The 26,598-nt window shown below is 42.6% G+C and overlaps 1 protein-coding gene across 7 annotated transcripts in view; it reads right to left on the bottom strand.

Moving 5' to 3' along the window:
- The window catches only part of RTEL1 (regulator of telomere elongation helicase 1), a 74,174-nt gene that overhangs the window by 18,191 nt on the left and 29,385 nt on the right, over positions 1 to 26,598 (bottom strand). For all 7 annotated transcript variants that reach the window (XM_081011022.1, XM_081011021.1, XM_081011020.1 and 4 more), the window contains 11 exons: positions 26,453 to 26,585; positions 22,822 to 22,935; positions 21,595 to 21,635; positions 20,995 to 21,080; positions 20,121 to 20,198; positions 14,964 to 15,041; positions 11,248 to 11,394; positions 10,376 to 10,491; positions 7,527 to 7,650; positions 2,418 to 2,568; positions 9 to 157 (listed from right to left, as the gene is read on the bottom strand). In XM_081011022.1, the coding sequence (XP_080867148.1) occupies positions 9 to 157; positions 2,418 to 2,568; positions 7,527 to 7,650; positions 10,376 to 10,491; positions 11,248 to 11,394; positions 14,964 to 15,041; positions 20,121 to 20,198; positions 20,995 to 21,080; positions 21,595 to 21,635; positions 22,822 to 22,935; positions 26,453 to 26,585 (1,217 nt within the window). The remainder of the gene's footprint in view (positions 1 to 8; positions 158 to 2,417; positions 2,569 to 7,526; positions 7,651 to 10,375; positions 10,492 to 11,247; positions 11,395 to 14,963; positions 15,042 to 20,120; positions 20,199 to 20,994; positions 21,081 to 21,594; positions 21,636 to 22,821; positions 22,936 to 26,452; positions 26,586 to 26,598) is intronic.

The following is a 26,598-nucleotide window of genomic DNA, read 5'->3' as shown; positions in this document are numbered from 1 at the left end:
TCTCATACCTGTTCCTCTCCTGGCAAGCTGTCTTCCTCACCTGCCTCTCCGCAGTTCTTTTCATTGCACTCCAGTGCAGCCAAGAGGCTACCAGGTTGTCTTTGTGAGGTGGACGGCCTTTGGTCATACTCTACACACAGGTTGGCCACTCCATTATCTGAGACAAGATACACAGCCTGTAAGTAACTAGATTCTAATGTCCCAACTCATTTTTCTCTGCTCAGGGTTAGATCAGTTTGAGACAGGAGGAGAAGTAAAAAGAAGAGTATATCCAGTTTAGATGTTCAGAATAAAATGAGAAGAATCCTAAAATTTATACCAATTTCTGTCTCTGGAAGGTAAGCATCCTCCACTTTAAAAGCATGACCAGCAAGAAGTCTATTTTCAAATTCAGCTGGGGCCAAAATGTTCTGAGCATGTGAGCAACAAGCAAACAATAAAAAGATCTTACAAAAAATTCTAATACAGCTGCAGACCAGGAAGTATCCCCACTTAAAAAGCTTGTTGAAAGAGGAAGGTTTTCAGTAGACACTGAAAACAACAACAGAGAGGGTGCCTAATATTCATCCAACAACCTTTTAGAATGTGGATTTTTTGGGAGGGGGAGTTATTGGGTTACTGCTTTTGGTTTGATTTTATAAGTTGTGGTCTTCTTGTGAACCTCCCTGAGACCTTCGGGTATAGGGCGGTGTATAAGTTGAAATAATAATACGGAGGGAATTCCAAAGTGCAGATGCCATAACACTAATGAGCAGATTCCCAAATTGTGCAGAAGGGATTTCCTGATAAGGAAACCTGATAAGATGGTAATTCAGGAAGTCCTCACTTTCAGAGTGCAGTGATCAACTGGGCAGATAAGGGGTATTTAAAAGTGTTTATCATCATCATCATTATTTTTAATGTGCATTTATTTGTGCACCACCCTGGGATCCTTCAGGATGAAGGGCAGTCTGAAAGTTAAACAAACAATAAAGCAGAAGTTTGAAGGACTTGGCAGCAAGATTCAGTCCACTAAAGTGTCAGAAAGATGCCCTCTCCATCCATGGACAAGGAAATGAAACAAAAATCTGGGACTAAAAGCAAAGCATGTATATATTAAGTTTTAGGGAAACTTTTGTTATTATGGTAAAGATTATGTTCCTGCAGAAGTTTTCAAAAGAGACAGCTGAATAATATATGACTGCATAGAGGACTTTTGAGCATTGTTAAATATGGTAAATCTAGAGGCTCTCCCCATTCAAATCATTCTGGTGCATTTGGTATATTTGGTATATTTGACTAAATGCTGACGCTGGTCTTAAATACATGGAAACCACCTTTTGTGAGAACACAAATGATAACATTTTTTATGGGTTCATACGGACTTCCTTTAAGGAAACCACAGCCTCGGGGGGAGTCATAATTAAGCTGGAACTGATCTCAAATGCTAATAAAGTACAGAAGTATGTAAATCCATTTGTGTTACTTGGATATTAATACTTTGTGATATTAATTTATTATGTTTTATTTTGGTATGGTCTGTTCCTATATGTTTGGCTCTAGATACCTCATTTACTTCTGATTTGTTTTAAATTACATTGTTTTAATTTGGCATAGGACTACCTGAAGGAAAATCTGTGCCCATATTATACCTGACTGGGTCCTGATATTGGCCTCAAAGGCCCTTCTTTCTAGCCTATCACTAAATAGCATCAGTTTAGCACATACAAGGGAAAGGGTCTTTTCAGTGGTGGAATTCCCTCCGCTAGGAGTTGTTTATGGGCCCTTCACTGGTGACATTAAAGAAGGTTCCTAAATTAACTTTCTAATTCCACTTTGCTTTTCACTGATGCCTTTATCTGACTTGTTTTAGTTGTTCCTACTTTAATTTTTGATGCACTGATTTTGTTTTCTGTGTTTTATTGTCTGTCATACTATTATTAATTGCTGTGGATGCTGTAAGCTGCCTTGTGAGGGTTTTAGTCTAAAAGGTGAGATATAAATACTGTCTTTAGAGGCAGCCCAACGAAAGTGCGTTGCTGTAATCTACCCAAGATGCAACCAAGGCATGTGTAATTCAGGCCACGTCTGTTTTCTCTAAACACTGCTGCTGAACAAAATGAAGATGGGAAGAGGTGCTCCTAGCCACTGATGTCACCTGCAGTTCCATAAATAATACCAAGTCCTGGAAAATACCGATACATGCTACAAGCTTCTATCTACATGAGAAGTCTTATCTAATAGCAGCAATTCTCAAGCCTTGGCTTGTTTGCCCTCCCCCATGCCAGAACTGCCTTCAGACAAATATTCGGTGTTTCAACTTTCCCTAGCTCGTTTGGCTGACATTTTATGACCTCAGCACACCTTGCCTTTTTAAGATTCTGAGGTGAGATTGTTCCAGTGCCTATTTTGCACAACAGGAAAAGGCAACCGCTTACCAATCCTCTTCCTTTTCAAACTAGGAACATGGTTGTCCGTGTTGCTGGCTTTGGTCACTGAAAGGAGCTTCTCACATGAAGCCGAAGTTGTAGGGCTGCCTTCTTCTCCAGTGGTGGTGCAAGAGGGGTCTCGAAGTGGGGGAGGAGGCACCTGCACAGAAATTGGAAGCATTACGCAAGAAAAAATGTAAAACGCTCAACTTCCAACATCTTAAGAACCTGCCTAAATATTATGACGAACTCTACAGCCTCTACGTCACTTTAAAACTGGAGTCACCAACCTTTTTAGGCCTTTGCATTTTTGAGCAAGTGCTGTAGGCACCACCCACTTTGTTCCCTTCTCCCCTCCCTCCTTTGTCCGCAGGAGACAGAAAGTGCACACAAAAAACCTTTGCTTTTCCAAGGGATCTAGGTAAAAATCATACCCAGTGGAATTAATCTGAGAAATAGACCTGAAAGAGGAAGTGAGAAAGACCATCACTCTTCCCCACACTGGAAGAATGGCAGACGAAGGTGATTGACTACATGGGACTAGCTGAGATGACCGGCAGAATCCGAGATCAAGGAAAAGAGACAGTGGAGGAAGATTGGAAGAAATTCAAAGTTTATCTTAAGAATTATTATAAAGTAAAGGAATGCTAAAACGCCAAGGTTAGGAAATTATGAGGTTACTGCTGTATTGACTTGGTAATGACAAGAGGGTTTAAAGGTCAATTAATTAAAATTTGAAGAGAGGATTTGCTGGAAGAAATTTGAAAACAGGGATGCAGAAAGGGAGGGTATGGGGAAGTCGGAGAGAATAGGGTTATGAAAAGAAGGATTTGAAATTTTACATGTTTATGTGTTTGTTTGTTATTGTATTGTGTTTTGTATGTGTTAATTAAGTGTTAAAAAAGCAATAAAAATATTAAAAAAAAAAAAAAGACCATCACTCTTCCAACTTCCTCCTCCAGCTCTATGTACTTTTCAAGGGAGAAAAAGGCAACAGCCCTCACACCTCATGACCAGGGAACAATGAGTGGGGTGAGTGGCGCTCAAAGGCTTTGTGGGCACCAGGGAGCACCATCCCACCCATGGGCACTGTGCTCACAAGCCCTGCTTAAAGCCTTCTTTTAAATTAAACTATGGTTTAATATGAATGAGAAACACTTCTTACTTCATCACTTCGCCAAGGAGTAAACAAACGAGAGGTTGGCTTGCCATTATGTGTCTACCTCTTTACAAACCATGGAGGTAAGCCAAGGATGTTGGGTAACCATCATGGGTCTGTGAGCAAACGAAGAAACCATGAGCACAGGTTTGCATGTAACAAGCCAGCCTCTGATTTGTTTCTTCCCAATATGCTGAAGAAAGGAGTCTGGTAGAAGCACTGTGGGACTTTAGAGCAGTGTAGAATAATAGCAAATTGCTTGTTTGCATTAAACCAGAGTTTAATTTAAACATGGTAAAAATAGTGAAGGTTAAGACACAATGGCATGATATGGAGAAGTGTGTTGAGAAATGACATGGTTAATATATTATATTTAGGTGGAAACTGGGCTATACATCTGTGGGACCACAATAATGCCTATAAGGGATACCAGTAATGACGTGGCACGGGTTGATTGTACGACTCTGTCAAGACACATGGTATAGATGAGCCTCTGGCATGACACAAGTCATATGTGGCCCATCCAAGATGAGATGAGGCCCATCTAATTATACTGGTAAGAAAGTCTAAGGTTAGTCTAGGAGACACACACCCTTAGCAAAGAACCACGTCTCATCTGACCACAGCGTGAAATTTGTAAAACAGGGCAGTTAATATAATTAACAACCTAGCAGTTCCGATCCTGAAAAGGTTACTCCAAGATCTACCCATTACATCATTCTCTTGCCAACAGTAATCAAATGAATGCTGAAAGCCAAGGGCAGGGCAAGATGGTGACAGCCATCTCAGAATCTGGTTGGAGGAGAATAAGAAGCTGCCTTCTATCAGCTCCGACCACAGGTCCATCTACAGTCGCTTAGTTCCCCTCACTTTAGCTGTAATTAAAAACTGCTGTCTGAACAGATTTACAGAACAATGTGCTTCACGTCTGAGACAAGTTTTATAGCTAATGAATCCCAGTTGCACCCCAGAGAATTAGGATGAAACTAGTCATAATGATGGCAAATGTGTTTGTTTAGCCAGGTGCCTGCTGGGCTGTTCATCTCTAAAGTGGGTGGATGGGTATGTGTTGTTTCCATCAAAAGGGGAAGCATAGGAGGGGAGCTGGAACTCCCCTTGCTTCCCCCCACCCCCAATAATGGACGTGAGCCAGATTGGGATAAAGTACAAGAGGTGAAGAAGGGGATTATTTTAGATCCATCACAATCTGGGTTCAGGCCTGTCCATGGGTCTGAGATGTCTTTGGTTGCACTGATGGAAGACTTTTGCAGAGAGCGAGACAGGGAGAGTGCAACCTTGCTCCTGCTTCTCGAGTGCTATGCAGCCTTTGATTCCATTGACCATGGCATCCTCCTGGAATGGTTCTGTAGAATGGGAACTGAGGTCACTGTGTTACAGTGGTTCTGGTCCTAGCTATGGGCCTGAGTCCAAAAAGTAGAACTGGGAGAGTGCTTTTGAGCCTCCTGGCAGTTATGCTATGAGCTGCTGCAGGGCACTCCTCACTCCCCAATGCTGTTTCATATCTATATGAAGCCACTGGGAACGGTCATTACAACTTTGGGGAGAAGGTGCCTCCAGCATGTCAATGACATCCAGTTCTCCTCATGCTATTTGGATCAGGAAAGGCTGTGAGGGCTCTGAACCAGCGCCAAGACAAAGCAGAAGGATGGAAAAGAGAGAAAAAGCTGATCCTAGCAAGAAGGCAGAACTGTGGTGCAAGTTGTAGTTCAAAGCTTTCAGAGGGCACAAGATTGATGAAGGCTGTTTTATCTGATGTAAAATATAGACACATCCCCAATTTATATGAGAAAAGGAGAGGTGCCTGAATAGAAAAGGTGTGTGTGCCATTGTGTCTAGCTCATAGGAAGTGCTGCTGGTGCTGAACGTCCTTGTGCTGTAATGGTTCTAGGCTAGGACTGGCAAAACCCAATTTCAAATCACTGTTCAGTCATGGAATTCACTGACACACTCTCTCAGCCTAACCTATCTCACAGGGCCGTTGTGAAGAAATTGTTTCTCAGGGTGGGGTGAAGAAGATAACCACAAATGTCAACTTGAGTTTTTTTCAGGAAAAGGTGAGGATATAAATGAAATAAATAAAACATTCTGTATTGGTGAAATGAGAAGCCAGATGGCTTGAATTAATATGCCATGATAGGCATGAACACCATAGAACAGTCAAAACCTATGGGGTGGGTATGTCTTTTGGAGTGCACTAAAATCAAAGTGTATGATCCATTTGATAACAGAGCTGCTATGCCAGAATAACTAAATGAAAGAAACAACAACTAGTGACTAAAGAGAATAACTAATAAAGAGAAAACTACATGATGTATCCTATAGCTGTACTTGCTAACAGGTCTTCCCCCCCACCGCACCCGATCAAAATAGCTGAGCAGCAAAGAGATGCTGTTGGAAACTCCCTTTGTGCTGTATTTTCATCTGTGAAATAGAAATAACTGTGATCTCTCTCACATGGTGAGAAATCGATGAGAGATTAGGATCTTAAGCCACTTTATATGTGTAAAGTTCAAGAAGCAAGAGATTTCTGCAGATGCATGCAATATTTACTCAGTCCAAGGTTCACACACTATATTTGGAACTATACAATTTTCACACTATATTTGGAACTGTACCATTTTGTACATCTGGAGAAAAAAAGCTGCAGCATAAAGCTTCCTTTGTAAAAAGTTTGGCCAGCATGGGGAAGCCTTTTGTTACTTTGTACATTAGGGTGTTACACCTCTTCCGACTGTTCTAAATGAACAGCATGCTGCTAAGCCAAAGTGTATCAGATCCCAGATGAACTATGGCCAAGTCAACGAAATGTATAAAGAGGATTTAAAGGAGAAAGGATTTGATGATAAAAAATCAAAATTTGAAATAGAAATATTAAACAATGAATGTAAAATAATGTCTAAAATGTATAAAATACTGTTGGAATGGCACCTGAAAGACGAGGAAGTGAAATTGGTGATGATACCCTGGGCAAAAGATTTTGGATGTAACATACAGCTTAAAGAATGGGAGAGGTTGTTGAAAGCTAGAATAAAATTTACAGCTTGTAATGCTTTGAAAGAGAATATGATGAAAATGATGTATAGATGGTATATTACACCCGTGAAATTAACTAAAATGTGTAAGACAAATAATAAATGTTGTAAATAAAAAGAAGGAACATTTTATCATATGTGATGGGAATGTTAAGAAAGTAAAAAACTTCTGGGAAATGATATATTATGAGATGAAAAAGATGTTGAAATATACATTCTTAAAAAAACCAGAAGCATTTTTACTTGGTATTGTAAGTGATGATATTAATAGACAAGATGTTAAATTGTTCTTATATGCAACAACACCGGCAAGAGTATTGTTAGCCCAGAAATGGAAGCAAGAAGAAATTCTGACGAAAGAAGAATGGCAGACAATATTAATGGACTATGCAGAATTAGACAAAATGACAGGAAGGATTCGAAACCTGCGGGACCAGAGATTTACAGAAGACTGGAAGAAATATACAAACTATTTGAAGAGCAATTGTAACCAACAAATTACGCTAGTAGGACTACAATAAGTTTTGTAAGGAGAAATATATGAAATATTGCAAAGTAGAGAAAGAATAGAGATATTAGTTAGGAGATTTAAAGGTAATAGTGAAAGTAAGAAATGTATATTAAGTGAACAGATTGGAAAATTTTCAGATGTGATTGATGGAAGTCAAAAAAACTGTATAAGATGTAAAAGTATGTTTAATTATTGTTGAAAATGATATGTTATATATGTGTGTGTGTGTGTATATACATATAGATATATATATATAACCCAAAGTGTATCAGATCCCAGAGCAGTCTGTGAACAAATTGGCTGGGCAGCCTTATGTCTCTGGAATGCTAGTCATGAGGTAACTCTCAGACATTTTGCAGACTAATAGCTTTCGCCTGCAGTTGCTTGAAACTTACAATTTCCTGGGCAAAACGGAAGAACTGAGACACATCTCTGACGGCATGCCCAAATTTTTCATAAATCTTGATGTAAGGACGGACCCAGGAAGGCAACTGGGCTATTGCATCTGTATTCATGAACCTGTTGGAAAGTGGGAAAGAACACTAGTAAGCTCTGTCAAAAACAGTTTCGGGACATGCCTAGAAATGTTTGTAACACTTTCCCACCAAAACAACCCAGAAGAAAGATGGAATTGGATGCCTAAGTGCTCTGCAACATCTGATAACCATTGGTAAAAGAAAACACCTTTGGATATAGCACCCCATAATAATTTTATCCCCATCACAAAAATAACAGAAGAGGATAAACAGTATCCTTACATTTACACTTGTCTCATTCTTCCATACAGCAAAAGGTTAAATGGTAAGTTGCAAAACACTGTGGGATTGCAAGTGCTGGATAAGGGAGTCAACTGAAGTGCTGGCCAGAAATCACACATGAATTAGCTAAGAGCTCCAAAACCCCTTTTGCGGGGTTGCCACCTGTGGGAGATAAAGTAGTCATCACCAGGGTCCCCTCCACAATGTCTGGGTCAGGCCAGCCTCCTTTGCAATTCCTACGAAGAGTCTAATTGATTGACTGAACTATACAGCTTATGAGATCTGCTTTTTAATTCGCCACTGCTGTTATGAATAGATTGGTTTCATAAACCATTCCTTTCCTAGGAAGAGAGCACCAGTTGCAGATAATAGCTCATCTGGAATCGTTCAGTTTCCAGTTACAGGTTCCATTTAGAAAAATAGGGCGTTCCCAGAGGATTACTTAGAACCACCCTGCAGACATGTGAGTGGCCTGAAACAGATTCAACTCTCCCACAGCAGAGAATACTACAACCTGACTTTTAAGGGGTTTAGTGTTGAAAGCCTTCCCTAGGCCCTCAAGCAGAAACTCCAGGCTTGTGGGCATCCCCTCTAAACGTGGGATGTGTTCCTTAGACACCATATAGGAATAGATATTAATATGCAGCATGAGTAAGTAAGTCTTGAATAAACCATTCTCCATCTATTTGCATCCCATGCCGATAACCTAATACCCCATTTTAGATGGTGTACTACAGAGATAAATTTATTTTGTCTGTTTATGATAGGAGTGCAATTATAAGGACCACATACTCCAGTTTAGTGACTTTCTTCACATTTGATGTCACTGCAGTGGGACAAAACCCACATTTTGCACATGTGGTGGCAAGCGCTGAGATAGAATCCCCCAGTTCTCAGTCAGAGCGTTCCTGTTTTCGAAGAAAGCCGTGAAAAGATGATGCAATTTCTCCCGAAAGAATACGTTTAACTTGGATTATTATTCTAAGACTACTGATGTGGATTTAGAAACCCAGTCTAGCAACACATGAGAAATATTTTGGTTAGATCATATTTCTTTCTTTATTTTGGTTTTGAACCAAGGGATACATGGATAAACAGTTTTCCTTTCCACTGGCCAGGATAACAACTCAGCGCTTTCTCTGAATAGCTGCTCCCATTAATTTGCCTAGTTCTAGTCACAGGCGCAGCTGCATCCTGCAGGCTTGTGATTGCACATTATTATTTTTAAATATCACTTAAGAAAGCAAGAGGCCGCTGAATCAGGCCTACGGCTCATCCAGTCCAGCATCCTGTTCTCTGAGTGGCCAACCAGATGCCCTGAGGCAAGTCCAAAAGCAGGACCAGAGCATGAGACCATTTCCCCCTCCTGCAGTATTCAGGAGCACACTGCCTCTGACTGTGGAGGCAGAGAATAGGCATTGTGGCTGGTAGCCCCAGGTAGCCTTTACCTCCACAGGTTTGTCTTTCAAAGCCATCCAAGTTGGTGGCCATCACTGCCTCATGTTGGAACAAATTCCATAGTTGAACTATGCACTGCATAAAGAAGTACTTTCATTTGTCCCTCCTGGATCATCCAACATTCAGCTTTGTTGAATGTTCACAAGTTCTAGTAACATGAAAGGAGGAAAACATTTTTCTATCCACTTTTTGCATGCAGTGCATAATTTTATACACTTCTACAGTATCACGTCACCTCTGACTTGCCTTTTCTCAAAAATAAAGAAAAGGCTTCTGCCATGCTTGTTAGTCTTTGAGGTGCCTCAAGACTATTTTTTGCTGTAACAATTTTTTAAAGTATATATTTTTATTCTGCTGTTTTGTTTTATTAAAGTAATTTAAACATCTATTTTTTAAAAACTATATGAACACAAAAATCCACACAAAACCTAGAATAGAGAAAACAAAAACATTAACCAAAGAACTGAACACACCCAACCCTTCCCCAAGAACAGACACCTTAGAAACAAATAAATCTGAACAGCACAGCCATCCTGCATTCTTCCATCCAAGCTCAGATTGAAAATGGGAACGAAGCATGCTCAGAAGAAGTCACAAGGGTGGTCACAATGGTGGAACATTACATTGGAATTACACGGTAACAAGGCAAGCAAGGAAATCAGAGAGGTGCACCAATTGAGCCAATTTGCTGCCCATTCACTCGGTTTCGAGAGTCCTTTTGGAGCTCATCACAATCTTTTTGTCCTAACTACCCCGAGCAATTTAGTATCATCAGAAAACAGGGCCACCTAACCACTCTCCCCTAGCTCTAGCTTGTTTATGATCTAATTCAAAAACACAGATCCCAATATGAAACTTTGGGCGATTCCACCTTCTACATTCCTCCATTTGGAAAACTGTCCATTTTCTCCTACTTTCTGAAGGCTTGTTCCACAGTAGCAAAGCAAGGAGATGGCACAGATGGTACATAATTCACGTAGATGGAGATGAGGACATGAGAACTCTACCCAAGCAAGAAGGAAGGTCACCTGTGGTCACAGAGGAAGATGGCGCCGTAATCCTGTCGATGCCGGATGACTCTACCAATGGCCTGGTTCACTGCACGAGAAGCCTGTTGTTTGTACCAGTTGTTCCCGGATAAATACTAAATGTCAAAGAAAATGTATCAAACACCAGACCAAAATTAGAACCATCCTTTAAGGAGATGCCCTGAAAACACATCTGCAAAGAATGCCCTTCTGCCTGTCCCCTGGTTCTCCCCTTCCCCACCGTTTCTGTAGCTTAGGACCACCTCTTTTCTGAAAGAGGAACTGGACACCCCACTGGCCCCTACCTGCCATGAAGATTTATCTGGATTAATAACACTGTGCATTGTGCTTCAGACGTTTGCAACATTCCTTTTAGATATGCATTAATACAAGGTTAACTCTGCCACTTGCAAACCGTCTACAAATTCTTAAGAAACAGCAGCCAACGGAGAATTCTCTCATAAATAACCAAGGTTTAGAAGCCTTCAACAAATATTCCTGTGGCCCAAGGAATTGGGACCGATATCCATAGAGAAAAGTTGCATTGAGAGAACAGAGACAAACAGGACCAATAATTTTGGCTGTCTGAGACCAAGGACTTGATGCCCCACTCACTTTCCATGCCAACTGGACTGTTATCGTTTGTCTTTATTTCAGCATTGGTGATGGATCAGACCCAAGAGCAGCAAGCTAGGTTAAGGGGTGCAGCAGGGCATGCCAGGTAGCACACACAGTTCAGCTCCCCCAAACCTCATCACAGCTACCTGCCCCCTAGAACCTTCAGCCTGAGGTGGCTGCCTCACTCTGCCTAATGGCAGGGCCCGCTTTGATGACAAATATCCATAATATCAATGGGAGGGCTCCCTTCTTACCTGTCCACCAGCGGCACCTTTTGACCTCATCTCATCCAAGAACTGCATCTTTAAAATGACCTTTGGGTCCATGCGAGGGGGGAAAGGAAGGCCTGTAATGATGACACCTCGACCATTCCTGTCCGTGAAGTCCAAACCTTCGCTGGCCTGAAAACAGATGATGTCTGTCACTAAAAGAGGCAGAGACAAATTCCTGCTCCGCTTCCAGCTTCTCCAGTCTTCCCTGAGGGTCCCGAACGAACTTCAGCTGTTGGTTCCCGAGTTTCTGGGGGCTCCAGGTCATCTCTGGAAGAGGAGCCACTTGGCAGGGGCATGAGCTCAAGAACAGCACTGCAAGGCTGCTGTGCCTACTTGCCGGAATTTAAGGTTGAAAACGGGGGGTGCTTAAGATCTGAGCTATGTCTCTCCGCTTGATGGTGCCAAGGCCTATGATATAATTCTCTGGATGCCTCAGTCTAAAGGCCACTTCATGACTATACTAGTGCAATGTAAGGTAAAGGTAAAGGGACCCCTGACCATTAGGTCCAGTCGTGGCCGACTCTGGGGTTGCAGCGGTCATCTCGCTTTATTGGCCGAGGGAGCCGGCGTACAGCTTCCGGGTCATGTGGCCAGCAGGACTAAGCCGCTTCTGGCAAACCAGAGCAGCGCACGGAAACACCATTTACCTTCCCGCCGGAGCGGTACCTATTTATCTACTTGCACTTTGATGTGCTTTTGAACTGCTAGGTTGGCAGGAGCAGGGACTGAACAACAGGAGCTCACCCCGTCGCAGGGATTCGACCCGCCGACCTTCCGATCGGCAAGTCCTAGGCTCTGTGGTTTAGACCACAGCGCCACCCATGTCCCTCTAGTGCAATTTAGGAGCAATGAAAGTAAGTTGCTGGTTAGGAAGCACTGAGTTAGAATCTCATTTATGGTTTGAACACACTAGTTGGCTCTTAGTAGCCCATTCGATCTACACATCAAGAAGTTCAAAAATTCTGCAAGCAGCACTCCGTAAAGGCATCACATGATCAAGTCAGTGGCCTCCTGGATGTGGTGTTGTAAACAAAAATTGCCCTTTTCCCTTATGGGGTATCCAAGAACCCATATAGAGTCCTTACTTGGGTTCCCTATTGGTAGGAGAAAATAACAGAGGCCAACCAGAGAATATTGAGAAACAAAGCAGCTAGTAAGCTTGATCTTTATTGATCTGTTGCAACAGGGTGCTCCCCTCACACGCAGGAAAGGAGGAGGACCTAGAAAAATGGTGTGCAAGGCCTTATAAAGACTTTTGAAATTCCCATCCTGTAGATCAAGACCACCCCCAGAAACATCATACATACATCACAGAAGGGGTGTAACCTAAGACCACCCCTCAGATACATCACACCTACATCACAGAAAAGGCGGTCCAAAATAGAAATTTTAATATTGTTTTTCTCCTGTTTTTGTTTATCTCCTGTCTGGCAGGTTACTTGATTGGATTTCCTGGGTAGCCTGGCCAGTCTTTTGTAATGATAAATACTTAGTTCCTGGGCCAGGTCACAGGCTCACACCTTATTCAAACACAGACATACCCTTAAGACAGGATTTGTGAAGGAAAAGACAATGGGGAGGCTTTTTCACTTTGACCATGTAGAGAAAACATTTGCTCAGTTTAGGAATCAAAATGGTTCCAGGTTGGCCTTCCTGTGCTGATCTATGTATGTGCTTGGTTGGTACACTTATGAACATTACCATATATCTAAGTCCTCAAAATTCCTATCACAGTGGAGAGAGCCCTCCAAGGCTGGACCAGGACACACACTAAGTTCCAGGTAAAGTAAGGAGGGTGGCAATAAAAAACTGGCATTTTGAAGCTATAGCACCCTATTTATGGAACACCCTTTCCAGAGAAGTTTCCCTCACAACATCTTTTTTTTATTTTCACCACCAGCATTTTATTTATCTAGACCTTTTAAACTTGCCACTGCAATATGTTGTAGCTTAAGTACATGTTTATGTTTTATATTGCAGCTTAGATCCACTGTCGGGGGAAAAAATATGATGTTTAAAAAAAAGATCATATATGGTAAATGAAGGAATGAATGAATAGATACACAAATAAAAAAGGAAAAGGTAACAAGTTACTGTTCTTCTGTGTAGAGCCTTGTCACCGGGAAGTTCCCAGTGGATGCCAAATAAGGTCTGTAATGTAACCTGAGTATTACAGTGGTCAAGAAATATGCCTAACATTTTCACTTTCACTTTCCATAAGAAGCAAAAGACAAAACGAAAACAAAAACCCCAACCGTAAACACAGGAAGCCAGCTTTATTATGTGTCTCAAAGCATGCTGATAACATGCTTCATTTATTTTTATTTTGGCTTCAATGCTGCTGCTTCAAAAGTTAATCTTGTGCTAGTTACATCATTTTCAAATAGTTCCAGGATATCCTGAGGTTTCTTGGAAGCTTATCACGAGTTTCTCAGCAGAAAGATATGGAATGATGGAATAGCTTCCTTGAAAGGCCCACTCCTATCAATCTTTCCTTAGAAGACACATCAGCTGGGAAGCGCTGCAGGACATTATCTTAGTTCACACAAGACAGCTGAACAAGCTCATGGCCCAGAGGAAATGCAGACTAGAAGTTGCCACAGTCCAGCAACACCACACAAACAAGCATCATGGCACCCATGCATAGGGTATTTGACACACAATCTGGTGTGTTAAAGTTCCTATGAAAGTAGAAACTTTGTTGGAGGTAGGGTTGTGAAAGACAAGAACAGATAGTAGGAAATGAGTTTAAATTTCCCCATCTTACTGATGAAAACTAGTGAGGAAATGGTATAGTAACAGCCAACAAATCTTATATTATTTCCATGCGTGTAATGGAACTTCAAAAGCAGTGTGGTGCAGTGGTTAGAGCATCCAGCTAGCACAGGAAATGCAGGGATTCAAATCCTCACTTAGTGATGACGCTCACTGGTGACCCTCTCGATCACTCTCTCTCAGCCGAAACTGTCTCATAAGGCAGTTGCAGAGATAAAAATGACCAGGTGAGAACCATATACACCACCCTCAGCGAACTGGAAGAGAGTTGGTATAAAAATGTAACTAATAATAACAACTCACAGAAGCAGGACTGCAACAAAATGTTTCAGTATATTTCCACTATTTAACACAACTGCAGAAGATCAAACGTATCCATTCTTAAGGAAATCAGCCCTGAGTGCTCACTGGAAGGACAGATCGTGAAGTTGAGGCTCCAATACTTTGGCCACTTCATGAGAAGAGAAGACTCCCTGGAAAAGACCCTGATGTTGGGAAAGATGGAGGGCACAAGGAGAAGGGGACGACAGAGGACGAGATGGTTGGACAGTGTTCTCGAAGCTACAAACATGAGCCTGACCAAACTGGGGGAGGCAGTGGAAGACAGGAGTGCCTGGCGTGCTCTGGTCCAGGGGGTCACAAAGAGTCTGACACGACTAAACGATTGAACAACAACAACAACACAACTGCTCAGATTCTGTTAATTGGTTTCTATTATCCTTACAACAACCCTGTAAAAGAGGTTAGGCCAAGAGATTTCAAGCATAAAGTTCCCAGTGAGCTTCATAGCTGAGTGGGCATCTGAATCCGACTCTTCCCCAGTTCTTATGATTCTTAAATAAATAAATTCCCACTATTGCTCTGCACAAGTTGGCTTCTGCAGAGAATCTAACTTTCAGACTTCTGCAATCTGTTACACATACCTTCCCCCGGCACACAGCCAAGAAAACAGCACCATTCGACTTGGGGCAGACAATCTTCTCATAATAGGCATTTATGACCTAGGAGAGAGAGAGAGAGAAACATGTAAATGAAAATTTAAGGACAAACTTGTGTCGTGCCTAGATCTGGCTTGGTACCAGACACAGAGTTCTCAAGACACTCCACAGGACCTTGAGGAGCAGGCACGGTCCCCTGAATCCAATGCTTAGGATCCCTTTGAGGGGCCCTTCTGATGATGGATGCTGCAGCACAACTGCTGACAGGACTAAAACCCGGGGGGGGCCACTAGGGGCGCATTGGAAGATGGCCGACAATACCATCTCTCCGACCCACACGGGGTAATTAAGAGGCTGTTATGGGAGTAGGCAGCCTCCCTTGTTGCCCCAAGGAAATGGGGAACACTGCCCTTGCCTGCTGTGCCCATAAATCACCCCCTAATTCGAAAGAAGGGGGTGAGGGCCCTAGGCAGAATGCCCCCGTGTGGATATCGGCTCTCCTGGACGCTGTCTCTGATCGCGCACTAGTTTGGAATAATCGCACAATTTGGAATAATTAATTACAAAAGAAGCAAATGCACATATTTCAAGTGAAGAAGGGGAGTGAAGTCTGCTAATTTAAGTGACCTCTGCGAAAGAAGACGGCGGGCTGGAGAAACAGGAATATTTTACGATGAAGATACACCAAAGGCGGGGTATGTTGACAGCGGGGCTGAATGGGGGGGGGGACCTTTTTTACTTTCCTTCTATGTGATTTACAAGAACCCCTCCTCATTAGAACTGTCGGTGGAACTGACCCAAGCAGGATGATTAAGGTCTGTGTGGAGATAAACTTTAACCAAAAGTATGCTTTATGGAGACCGAGAAGCAATAAGAGCTTTTGGGAATGGGGCAGCAATTAATTCAGAGTCGCCATCTTGCCAAAGGATTTATAGCCGGGAGGAAGAACGGATTTGTTTTCAGACTGCATTCCTAGTGAATCTCCTCAGAGGTTTTGAGAAAGGAGGCAGATTGGTGAAGATTAATGACGCTAAGACTGTTTTGATGTATGGAAGTGATGTTATATGGAAAACGTCTGGATATGGCTACTGGATAAAAAAAATAATATCCATGCAGGATTACAAACTGTTCTAACCAGCTTGCGGAGACTATCAGAGGTCACAAAGAGAAAGGAAAAAATATATGAAAATAACAAGAGATGTGGAAAAATAATAAGAAAGGACTGGATAGTACTGTGAACATCATAAGGTTAGATTTGTGGACATTAAAACAGCAGTAAGAAGCAAGAAGTTGATTGGATCACTTCAGAACTTGAAATATGGGTACCCCCAACAAAAATTTAAAATTCGGCTGTGTAATTTGGAATTTATGTAATTTGGTTTGATTTGATGTGATTGGTTGGTTAATAAAAAATTATTCTTAAAAAAAAAAACAAAAAAACCCGTCAGCATATGACACCTCTGCTCAGAGACCTGCACTGACTGCAGATCTGCTACTGCGCCAATTTAAACCTGCTGCTATCTGTATACAGTGGTACCTCTGGTTAAGTACTAAATTCGTTCCAGAGGTCCGTTCTTAACCTGAAACTGTTCTTAACCTGAAGCACCACTTTAGCTAATGGGGCCTCCTGCTGCTGCCACGCCGCTGGAGCATGATTTCTGTTCTTAACCTGAAGCACTATTTCTGGGTTAGCGGAGTCTGTAACCTGAAGCGTATGTAACCTGAAGCGTATGTAACCAGAGGTACCACTGTATAACACCTTTCAGAGCTTGGGACCCATAAACCTTTGTGATTGCATTATCCCACGTAGCACCTACACTTTGGAACTCCCTGCCTATTGACACCGGCCAGGTGCCTTCACTGTCCCGCCCTGAGACCTCCAGGTATAGGGTGTTAGGTAAGTAAGTAAGTAAGTAAGTAAGTAAATAAATAATACTTTTTTTGGCACCCACTAAAAACATTCTTGGGACGCAGGTGGCACTGTGGGTTAAACCACAGAGCCTAGGACTTGCCGATCGGAAGGTCAGCGGGTCGAATCCCCACGACGGGGTGATCTCCCATTGCTCGGTCCCTGCTCCTGCCCACCTAGCAGTTCAAAAGCACGTCAAAGTGCAAGTAGATAAATAGGTACCGCTCCAGCGGGAAGGTAAACGGCATTTCCGTGTGCTGCTCTGGTTCGCCAGAAGCGGCTTAGTCATGCTAGCCACATGACCCAGAAGCTGTACGCCGGATCCCTCGGTTAATAAAGTGAGATGAGCGCTGCAACCCCAGAGTCGGCCACGACTGGACCTAATGGTCAGGGGTCCCTTTACCTTTAAAAACATTCTTGTTTAAGCAAACCTAACAAGACATGTAGAGGCTATCATGTGTTTTAATCTGCTTTTGGTTTATTGCTGGTTTTAATTATCTTTTGAACGTTCTAAACTGGGTTTTAAACTAAGTCTTTTTAACTGGGTTTTTAGCAGGTAGTTTTATTGCTTTATTCTTTTTGTAAACTGCTCTGGGGTTTTATTACAGTCAAGTGGTATATAAATGTTGTAAAATAAATAAAACAAATAAAACTGCCAGAGGAGGAGGTGGAGCAGGCTCCTCGCCGTTCCCTGTTTTCAAGAGTGCCGGCACCGAAAGCTTTCAGTTCTGGGCTGAAGAGGAATGGCACATTATGCATCTATGGACCCAAAGTTGTCACTCTACTCGTAAGGGGGCTTCTTGTGAGTAAGGAATCCATGCTACTCCATCACAGCTAGCAGCTGTGGCTACCATCTGGTTTAGGAGGCCTCCCTCTTGAGCCTTCCACTTGCTGGAAACATCTGGGTCCCAGATCTAGTCACTCTGCCTTGCTGCACTGTACCTTGCCTGGACACCCTGTGAGCTTAGACTGTTGCCTGACTTTGTCTTTGAATCATGTTTGGCCTTCGACTGATTCCTGATTTCCTTGGAACATACTGTATCTGCAGTCCTGTCATTACATAGAGGCTTACAGCTTCTGTGATTGTGGCCCCATCCCCTGGAGCGTAACAGCTTTCCAACTTCCACTGAAATATACAGAATCTAGGATCCCGGTATCTTGCTAACTTTGCTCAATTGGGCAGATGTTTACTTCCATGAATGAGACACCCTTCATTACGAGAAACCTGCAAATCTCCTATCAGGCCATGCGAGACAGCAGCTTCCATGGAACACAACACAAAGAACCTTCAGCATTCCCATTCCTTATCTTCCTTCAAATTATGTTCAAGACAAGACAAACAGGAAATATGTAGCATTTTATATGCACATAAATGTTTGGAAAATTAGGATAACCTGGCAGAGAAATTTCAAGGTTAGGAAAATGGTGGGTTTACTTATGGATCGATCTGATATTTTTAAATGAAAGTTCATAAACAAAGTTATTTTAAAAAACCAGCACTGCACTTTGTTTTCAGTGGAATTCAAGCATGACTAACTGTTTGATAAGAAGAGTTCAACGTGCAGTCCCACCAAGAAGAAAAAGCAATGATGAAGGAAGCAAGCCCTATCTGCAGGGTACACGCTGCTTTTTCAGAAAAGAAAAGAAAAATTCCTGTAAAAAGGTTTTGCCCAAGAGGTGTGATACATGGGAATTCATTAAGAGGGTGTGTGTGCGAGGGCTGTTCTATGCAATAAAGTTCCAGAGATTTTTAGCAGATTATTCAAAACATTGCACTGTTTCCAAAGTGCTTCTGCCAGGAGTCAAAACAAATCTAATCTTTATTACGATCATAGGCCAGCCTAAAAAGGGGGGGGGGGTTACAGTTATTTAAAATACAAAAAACTATATGAAAAACTAAAAAGAATTAAAAGTCTATAAAAATCTAAAGGAAGCAAGGATCTAAAATCTAAAATTGCCAGGAGTCAAAAATATGTCCAATGTCCAATTTGCTTTTAACTCACTTGAACTTTCTGAATGATTTTTTTAATGTTAACCTGCTGTTCATCGTACATTTTTATTTAGAGTTATATGGCGTTTCAAGGCCAAAGTGATGAATGTGTACTTGTGATCTATGTCATATATCTGGCACAGTGGCACTGCTCACCTGGTTTCCAAATCTTGAGTATCACTATCAATTACTGAAAAGGGGAAGAGGAAGGTAAGGGGTGGAACTTGGCATCATGGGTGAAGCATCTGATTGGTTACACTGCTGCGGCACCCTGTGGCAAGCGTCCTGACGCCTTGTCTCTCCCCATCTCCCTTTCAGTAACAGGCAGTGATGCTTGGGACTGGGAAGCCAGGTGAGCAACTCTGCTCTACCAACCACTACTGCGTATAACCCAAATGTCAGGATTTCGATTAAGGCTCAAGCTTCAAGAAAACACTAATAGAAAAAACAGATACCTTCTGGTGCATGGGGTGCTATGTGAGCAAGATAAAACCAATAAAACTGCTAGGAGGAAACTGCCACTATTCCTGTTAGCCCACCTAACTTTGTGACAGCAGTCACGAAATTAAAAGACGCCTGATTCTTGGGAGAAAAGCAATGACAAACCTAGACAGCATCTTAAAAAGCAGAGACATCACCTTGCCAACAAAGGTCCGTATAGTTAAAGCCATGGTTTTCCCAGTAGTGATGTATGGAAGTGAGAGCTGGACCATAAAGAAAGCTGATCGCCAAAGAATTGATGCTTTTGAATTATTGTGCTGGAGAAAACTCTTGAGAGTCCCATGGACTGCAAGAAGATCAAACCTATCCATTCTTAAGGAAATCAGCCCTGAGTGCTCACTGGAAGGACAGATCGTGAAGCTGAGGCTCCAATACTTTGGCCACCTCATGAGAAGAGAAGACTCCCTGGAAAAGACCCTGATGTTGGGAAAGATGGAGTGCGCAAGGAGAAGGGGACGACAGAGGACGAGATGGTTGGACAGTGTTCTCGAAGCTATCAGCATGAGTTTGACCAAACTGCGGGAGGCAGTGGAAGACAGGAGTGCCTGGCGTGCTCTGGTCCATGGGGTCACAAAGAGTCAGATACGACTAAACAACAACAATCTCAAGCTGTATATCAGACATCACTAACAATCAGATTCTCTTTTCCCTGGGACCAGGCTCAAGGTTGCTCAGTAGCAGTCTGACTAAGCAGCCAGGAACCAAGTTACTATGCAGCATAACAGTGTAAAGTCTTGCCAACCTCTGTGAAGGTTCCTTTGTTTCTTGGTTCCACAAACATTGGTTTAACTGCTTCAATTCTTCCAGCTAAATCATGCTCCTGTGAGAAAACAGAAAGAGAGGGACTAGTACAAGTGAGTCAAGCAAGTGAATCAACTACTTCAAACAAGGTGTGGGATTTTCCTGCCTGCTTGATAGATGGAATAAAAGCAGGTGTGCAGTCACCTAAGACACACACACACACACACCCCGCCTCCACACCAAAACCGGACAAAGGTTTCATGCCTGTTAGCACCAGACAACAAGCTCTGATTCTTTGGATGAGCAAGCAAGAATCCTGGGGCATGTTTCCAACATGTGAGTATTTTTGAAATTCAAGGTTTCCTAAAGTAAACAAGAAATATAGTCTCTTGCTTTATTCCAATGCCACAAGCCAGAAAGTTTTAAATTAAAATTATTGCACTAATTTGAATCAAGCCAGAACATGAAAGAGAGGCGATAGCTGTTGGAACCTGTAAGGTAATGCCATCTCAATTGTGTTTTATGCCCTCTGGTGAACAAGTTACTTTGCCTAACTCCTCGTTGTATAGAATCTGATCATATCGCTTCAGATCAGATGGGGGAAATGCTCAGGTTGCCAATAGTTACAGCTTTAAGCCATGTCACCATTCAACTCCTTTTTGGCAACAATGCAGTGACAGCAGTTAATGAGGACTGAGCTGAAGACTGTGTGGAGCAATCTTATTATTTCCTTACCATCTGTCAAAACTGTGCACAAATCCACTCAACTCAAACACCAATATTGTTTGTATAGGTTCTCGTTAATGACTAGCAGCGTGAACAATGCATATTGCTTAATGTCGCTTTATAGGACAGAAAAGGCCATGTTAACCTACTCTCCAATATTCCAGGCTTTTATCCATGACAGGATATGAAGGGAAGAAAACAAGCAGCCCATGTGGTGTGATTCGAACAAGATTACCTGCCAAAACAAAACAAACAAATATTAAGACCAAGTTCACCCTGATTTCAGTATTATTATTTTTAATTAAAAATTTTATTTGCATTTTATTTGATTGGCAGCAGCTCTTCAAGGGGGGAGTCAAGGACACATTTCCACCCCCCAACAGTATTTAACGCCTCAGTTGGTGGGAGACCAACAAACGTTTTCAGCAGGGGGCCGGTCCACTGTCCCTCAGACCTTGTGGGGGGCCGGACTATATTTTGACCAAAAAAAATTGAATGAATTCCTATGCCCCACAAATAAACCAGAGACGCATTTTGAATAAAAGCAACATTCTACTCATGTAAAAACACGCTGATTCCCAGACCGTCCGCGGGCTGGATTGAGAAGGTGATTGGGCCGCATCCGGCCCTCGGGCCTTAGGTTGCCTACCCACGGTGTAGCAGCTGCACTGCTTGGCTAAGTGCACAGTGTTGATTTAAATCCGTGTGGATTTCAGTCATGTTGGAGCAGAAGGTCTTCTAGATCTTACCTATTGTTCTCCCAAGAGATGACAGACACTCTGATGAAAATCTGCAAAAACAACAACTATCCGTCAGCACGCAGCTTCTACATGTTGGAAAGTAAAGAATGCCTGGTGCCCCCACAGTCACCACCAAAGGAATACAATGAACCGTTTGTCACCCTTAAGACATGACTATCACTCTCTTCTTTCCCCTATTGACTGATTCACTGAAAAAACAGGTCCCTGTAATTTATTAGAATGTATCTAGTCATATGATCCAAAGAATCATCTACAGAAGTTATAAAAGTTTAAATCGCTGAGTCATTAACAGTGTCAACAGTAGAAAACAATGGGTGGGGGACAGAAGAGGCAAAGTATATTTCTAGGTGAGCGTGCTAAGATCACTGAAAAAAATTAACAGGATATGTTAATGGAAGTCCAGCAAATAGGGGGAAGGAATCTTCTTGTTTGAGGAAGGGGGCTTGCCTTCCCTGCCCACCCCCATGCCGCCCATGGTCATTAAACTAAGAAAAAGGGGTAGGTGAGGTTGAAATGAGTGCAGTGCCTGGTTTAGCCTTCCTTAGAAATCATGCTTATTGTCCTACATGGAGTGGACTCTTATCTCTGGCCACAGAGAGTCATATGGTGAAGTTCTAACTCTGAAACAGAAACTTCTCACAAGTTTCCTCTACTTTCTGGCTCTTTTGTGTTTGCCTCCTGCACCTTCCTCTCTGAATTAGAGGTGACTGCTCCAGAAAGAGATATATTGGGCTCATTGTGGGTATCTTGATGAAAATATTGACCCAGTGTGTTGCAGCTGTGAAAAATGTGAATCCCATATTAGGGGTTATTAGGAAAGGGAATGAAACAAAAACTCCCAATATCATTATGCCATTGTACAAATCTGGTGCAATCACACTTGCAACACCTTGCACAGGTCTAGTTGCTGGACCTAAAAAAAATGTATTTTAGAGTAACAGAAAGCTGGGGTTTGTTCCACAACAGAAAATTAAAATATTAACTGTTTTTCCTTTGCATGTGAAGGAGTGAAGAGAGGGAGGGGTCAAATTCAAGTCTCACTATAACACAGTCTCATAAAGCTTTTTGTTATGTATGAATTTGGGCTCTGTATTCCCAAAAATCACAAATACGATTTTTCTGCAGAGAATTTGTGTCGAGCGCATGTGCAGTAAATTGATGCAGTACCGAAGTCTGCAACAAGATTATTAAACTGGAAGGAAGGAACCCTATTACCTTTTTTCATAGGTGGAACTCAGCAAACCACCATCAGGTCCTTTAGGGATTATCCCCACCCATATCTGGTGTTTATCGATAACGTGTGGGTTTTCCAAACAAACTGGGAAGGGACTAAAGGAAAACAAAAAGACAGTCAGACTTCACCAACCTGTCAGTTCTATAAACTTTATAGATTAGCTTAAACCTGAGCAACAGGACCATCATATGATGCCAGTTAGGATGTCAACCATTTGTAGGCAATTGGTAACTTACATTGGAGCAATTTGCACTACATTAAATAGATCCACGTTAACTTTTATTCCTTGCAGCAGTCAGGAACCATCTTGGTTGCTCAAGGAATTCTACCCATGGTAGGAGGACACCAACTTAATCCTATCTCCAAGCACACAGGCTTCACACTTGACAATCAATTTTCCTATTCAGAGAATGATGCTCTGGGCTTCCAGCTTCCAGGATCAGAGTCTCTCCCAACACGGTGGGAGAGAGACAGATGGAGTTAATCAGAAATTGATGGGGGAATTCCATTATCTGCATTCCTCTTTGGTTGGAAGAGGAACCAGGCTCCCATCCAAAGTGCCTGGCGGTCTGGCACTCCGTTTCCCCATGGAATGCAAGGGCAGGGAAAGGCACTGGGTGCACAGAGCACTCTGGCTGCCGTGACGGCCCCCGATTCCGCTGTTATAATGAGGCTGTTTTTGGAAAAATATTGGAAAATCAATTTTTAAAAAATTTTTTTTTAAAGAGAGAATGATGCTCTTAGTGATCTGCAGTTTCTTTTAAAAGTTATATGACAGATATCTCTACGTGTGCATTCTACCTCCAGTGTTAGGGGATCACAGCAGTGAAGCCAGAAAGGAACATTAGGTCATTTACCATGCATAGACCTTCTAGGCTGGTATAATGAACTTGTATAATGAACTTGTATGAGGAGTTTTATGTTCTGATTTCCCCAGGGATCATGTGACTTTGATTATTAGTATAACAACCTCTCTCCAGTTTCTCTTCCTTTCTTTTCTTTCGGTCTGTGATGAAGCTCTAAAATCTGAGAGATTATAACAGGAAAGACTAAAGAATGAAGAAAACTCAGCAAAGCCACTTGAAGAGGAAATGTAAAGCTGTGATAAGCCTACCGGGCTCTGCTGCCATTTAGAAAGGAAAGTTCCCCTATTAGCTGAAATAGAAGAGAAGGCACTAAACCAGGGGTCAGCAACCTTTTTCAGCCGTGGGCCGGTCTACCGTCCCTCAGACCATGTGGTGGGCTGCACTATTTTTTTGGGGGGGGGGATGACGTATTCCTATGCCCCACAAATAACTCAGAGATGCATTTTTAATAAAAGCACACATTCTACTCATGCAAAAACACCAGGCAGGCCCCACAAATAACCCAGAGACGCATTTTAAATAAAAGCACACATTCTAGTCATGTAAAACCACGCCGATTCCCGGACCATCCGCGGGCCGGATTGAGAAGGCGATTGGGCCGCATCCGGCCCCCAGGCCTTAGGCTGTCTACCCCTGTACTAAACTTATCGTGTCCTTTGATGGCCTCTGGTGATCAGAGAAAACATTGCAGCCTAACTCTCTGAGAACCGTAGTCGCCACACTTTTTCAGAGACGGGACCCAACTTTAACTTAAACATGCATTTGGGGACCCATTTCTTTACCGTGTACTTTATGGCAGCAATGCTGCTGTTATGACCTGCCTTAGATCAGGCTGGGGCTTGACAGAGGGTTCTGATCCAGCAGTTGAAGACTCTAGTGAATATGGCTGCTGCTCCAACTGTAGAGGTGGGGGAAAGGGTGCTGGCCTGTGAAGTGAGGGGCCTGCTGGCTGCCAAATCCTCATGCAGCCTCCTATGCTCTTCTAACCCCAGGCCTGGTGGCCAAGAGAGATTCCACATGGGGAGAATTCATGGCTGGAAGCACTTGGGTCTTCCAACGCTGCCTGCTGCAATCCCAGCACTGGCACAGGCCCCATGGGAGAGGTGTTTTGACCGGGTGACTGAATAGTAACCTTTCACCAAGTAGGGGTTTCCCCAGCCACTCTGGGCGGCTTCCAACACAATATTAAAATACAATAGTCTATTAAACATTAAAAGCTTCCCTAAACAGAGCTGCCTTCAGATGTCTTCTAAAAGTCTGGTAGTTGTTTTTCTCTTTGACATCTGGTGGGAGGGCGTTCCACAGGGCGGGTGCCACTACTGAGAAGGCCCTCTGCCTGGTTCCCTGTAACTTGGCTTCTCGCAACGAGGGAACCGCCAGAAGGCCCTCGGCACTGGACCTCAGTGTCCGGGCACAACGATGGGGGAGAAACTAATACGGGAAAGGTAAGGATTTTTTTCACACACATAAAAATATGTCGAGAACAGTCAAGGAGCAAGAAACTGAGTAAGAGGTGGAGTCGAAAATGGAGGCGGGGGAAACAAGGCACAATCCAGAAATAGAGAGAGGAGGTTATACACAAACTGGATGGGTAGAGGCAGGGACAAAAAACTGGAGAGAGGTTGTTATGTTGATCATCTAAATTACATGATCCCTGTGTGGCCTGGGCAAATGAACCTTTCATGAGGATGCGTCACATGTCAGCAAGCCAGAGGATATTTTTAAACCTAACTGTATAGGTCCTTTAAAAAAAGGAGTCCGGTCAGCTAAAACAAGTTACTGGCCCAGGTGGTATGGAATGACGTAGAAACAGGGATGCCCCAAAATAATGAGGTAGAGTATGTGCACATAAAATACACAACACCGAAGAGGCAAGCCCAAGCAAAATGGTGCCTTTAACAAACAGGCAGAAATTTAAAGAACGAGTCCTCTAGCCTCAGGCACGTGAGCGCCTCAGGCAGCGCAATGGGCAGTGTGCCTGGCTGCTAACCAGAAGGTTGGTGGTTTGAGCTTTGGGCAGGAGAATACACAAGAAGCAAAAAACTGAGTAAGTCAGGGTCCCTTCCGGCTCTTAGATTTCATGATCTGGTTGTTCACTGTGGGCTAATCTATCGCACAACAGCATTTAAAACTGAACATCTGTTCATATGAACATAAATAGTGGTCCAGTATGTAATTAATAATTGCCTCAAAGTAAGTAAACTAAAAAGAGAAAAAAACATCTATCTCTTCAGTAAATTTTTTGGGCATCTCTCTGCCACATATACTTTTAGGACCCACTTTATTTCTGTGATTGTAGGTTGTTTTAAGCTTGTTTTAACACTGTGTTTTACTTGCTGTAACCTGCCCTGGGACAATAGAGTGAAGAGCGAGCAATCAATTATCACCATCCTCATCCTCAGATCACAATTAAATGGCAAATTAGTAAATTCAAGAGGCAGGTTTAAACTGGTGCCAATTTCCAAACGATTTAGAGGGAGGACTTTTCCCACGGCACTTCCACATGTACTGAAACTGACCTCCAAGAACAGCCAATCACTGGTGTGCTCAGGGCTCACTTTGCATCACAGGAAATGTGTGATGATGTTTCTTCAAACACCTTGTCAAAAGCATCCCACACGTAAGAAATAAACCTTGAACCTGAAAATCCCATACTTGTTCCTCAATGACTTTCACTGAAACCCAGGACAGGATATAACCCAACTCAAGCTGCCTTTTGTCATAGGAGCAACAGAAAGAGACTCACATCTGCATTTCCATAGTAAAAGACGATAGTGGAGAGAGTGTCCCGCTAGTGAGAATGATTGTTCGGACTTCCTGACGAACTAACTCGTGCATGCTGTATCCAGGGCTGAAACACCAATAGCTCAAGACCTTTCCTGTATCAAACAA

Source organism: Podarcis pityusensis, assembly GCF_964106645.2.
Source record: "Podarcis pityusensis genome assembly, chromosome: 6".
In the NCBI taxonomy this organism is placed as follows: domain Eukaryota; kingdom Metazoa; phylum Chordata; class Lepidosauria; order Squamata; family Lacertidae; genus Podarcis; species Podarcis pityusensis.
The sequence above is the reverse complement of the archived record's forward strand: the minus strand, read 5'-3'. Positions and strand labels throughout refer to the sequence as shown.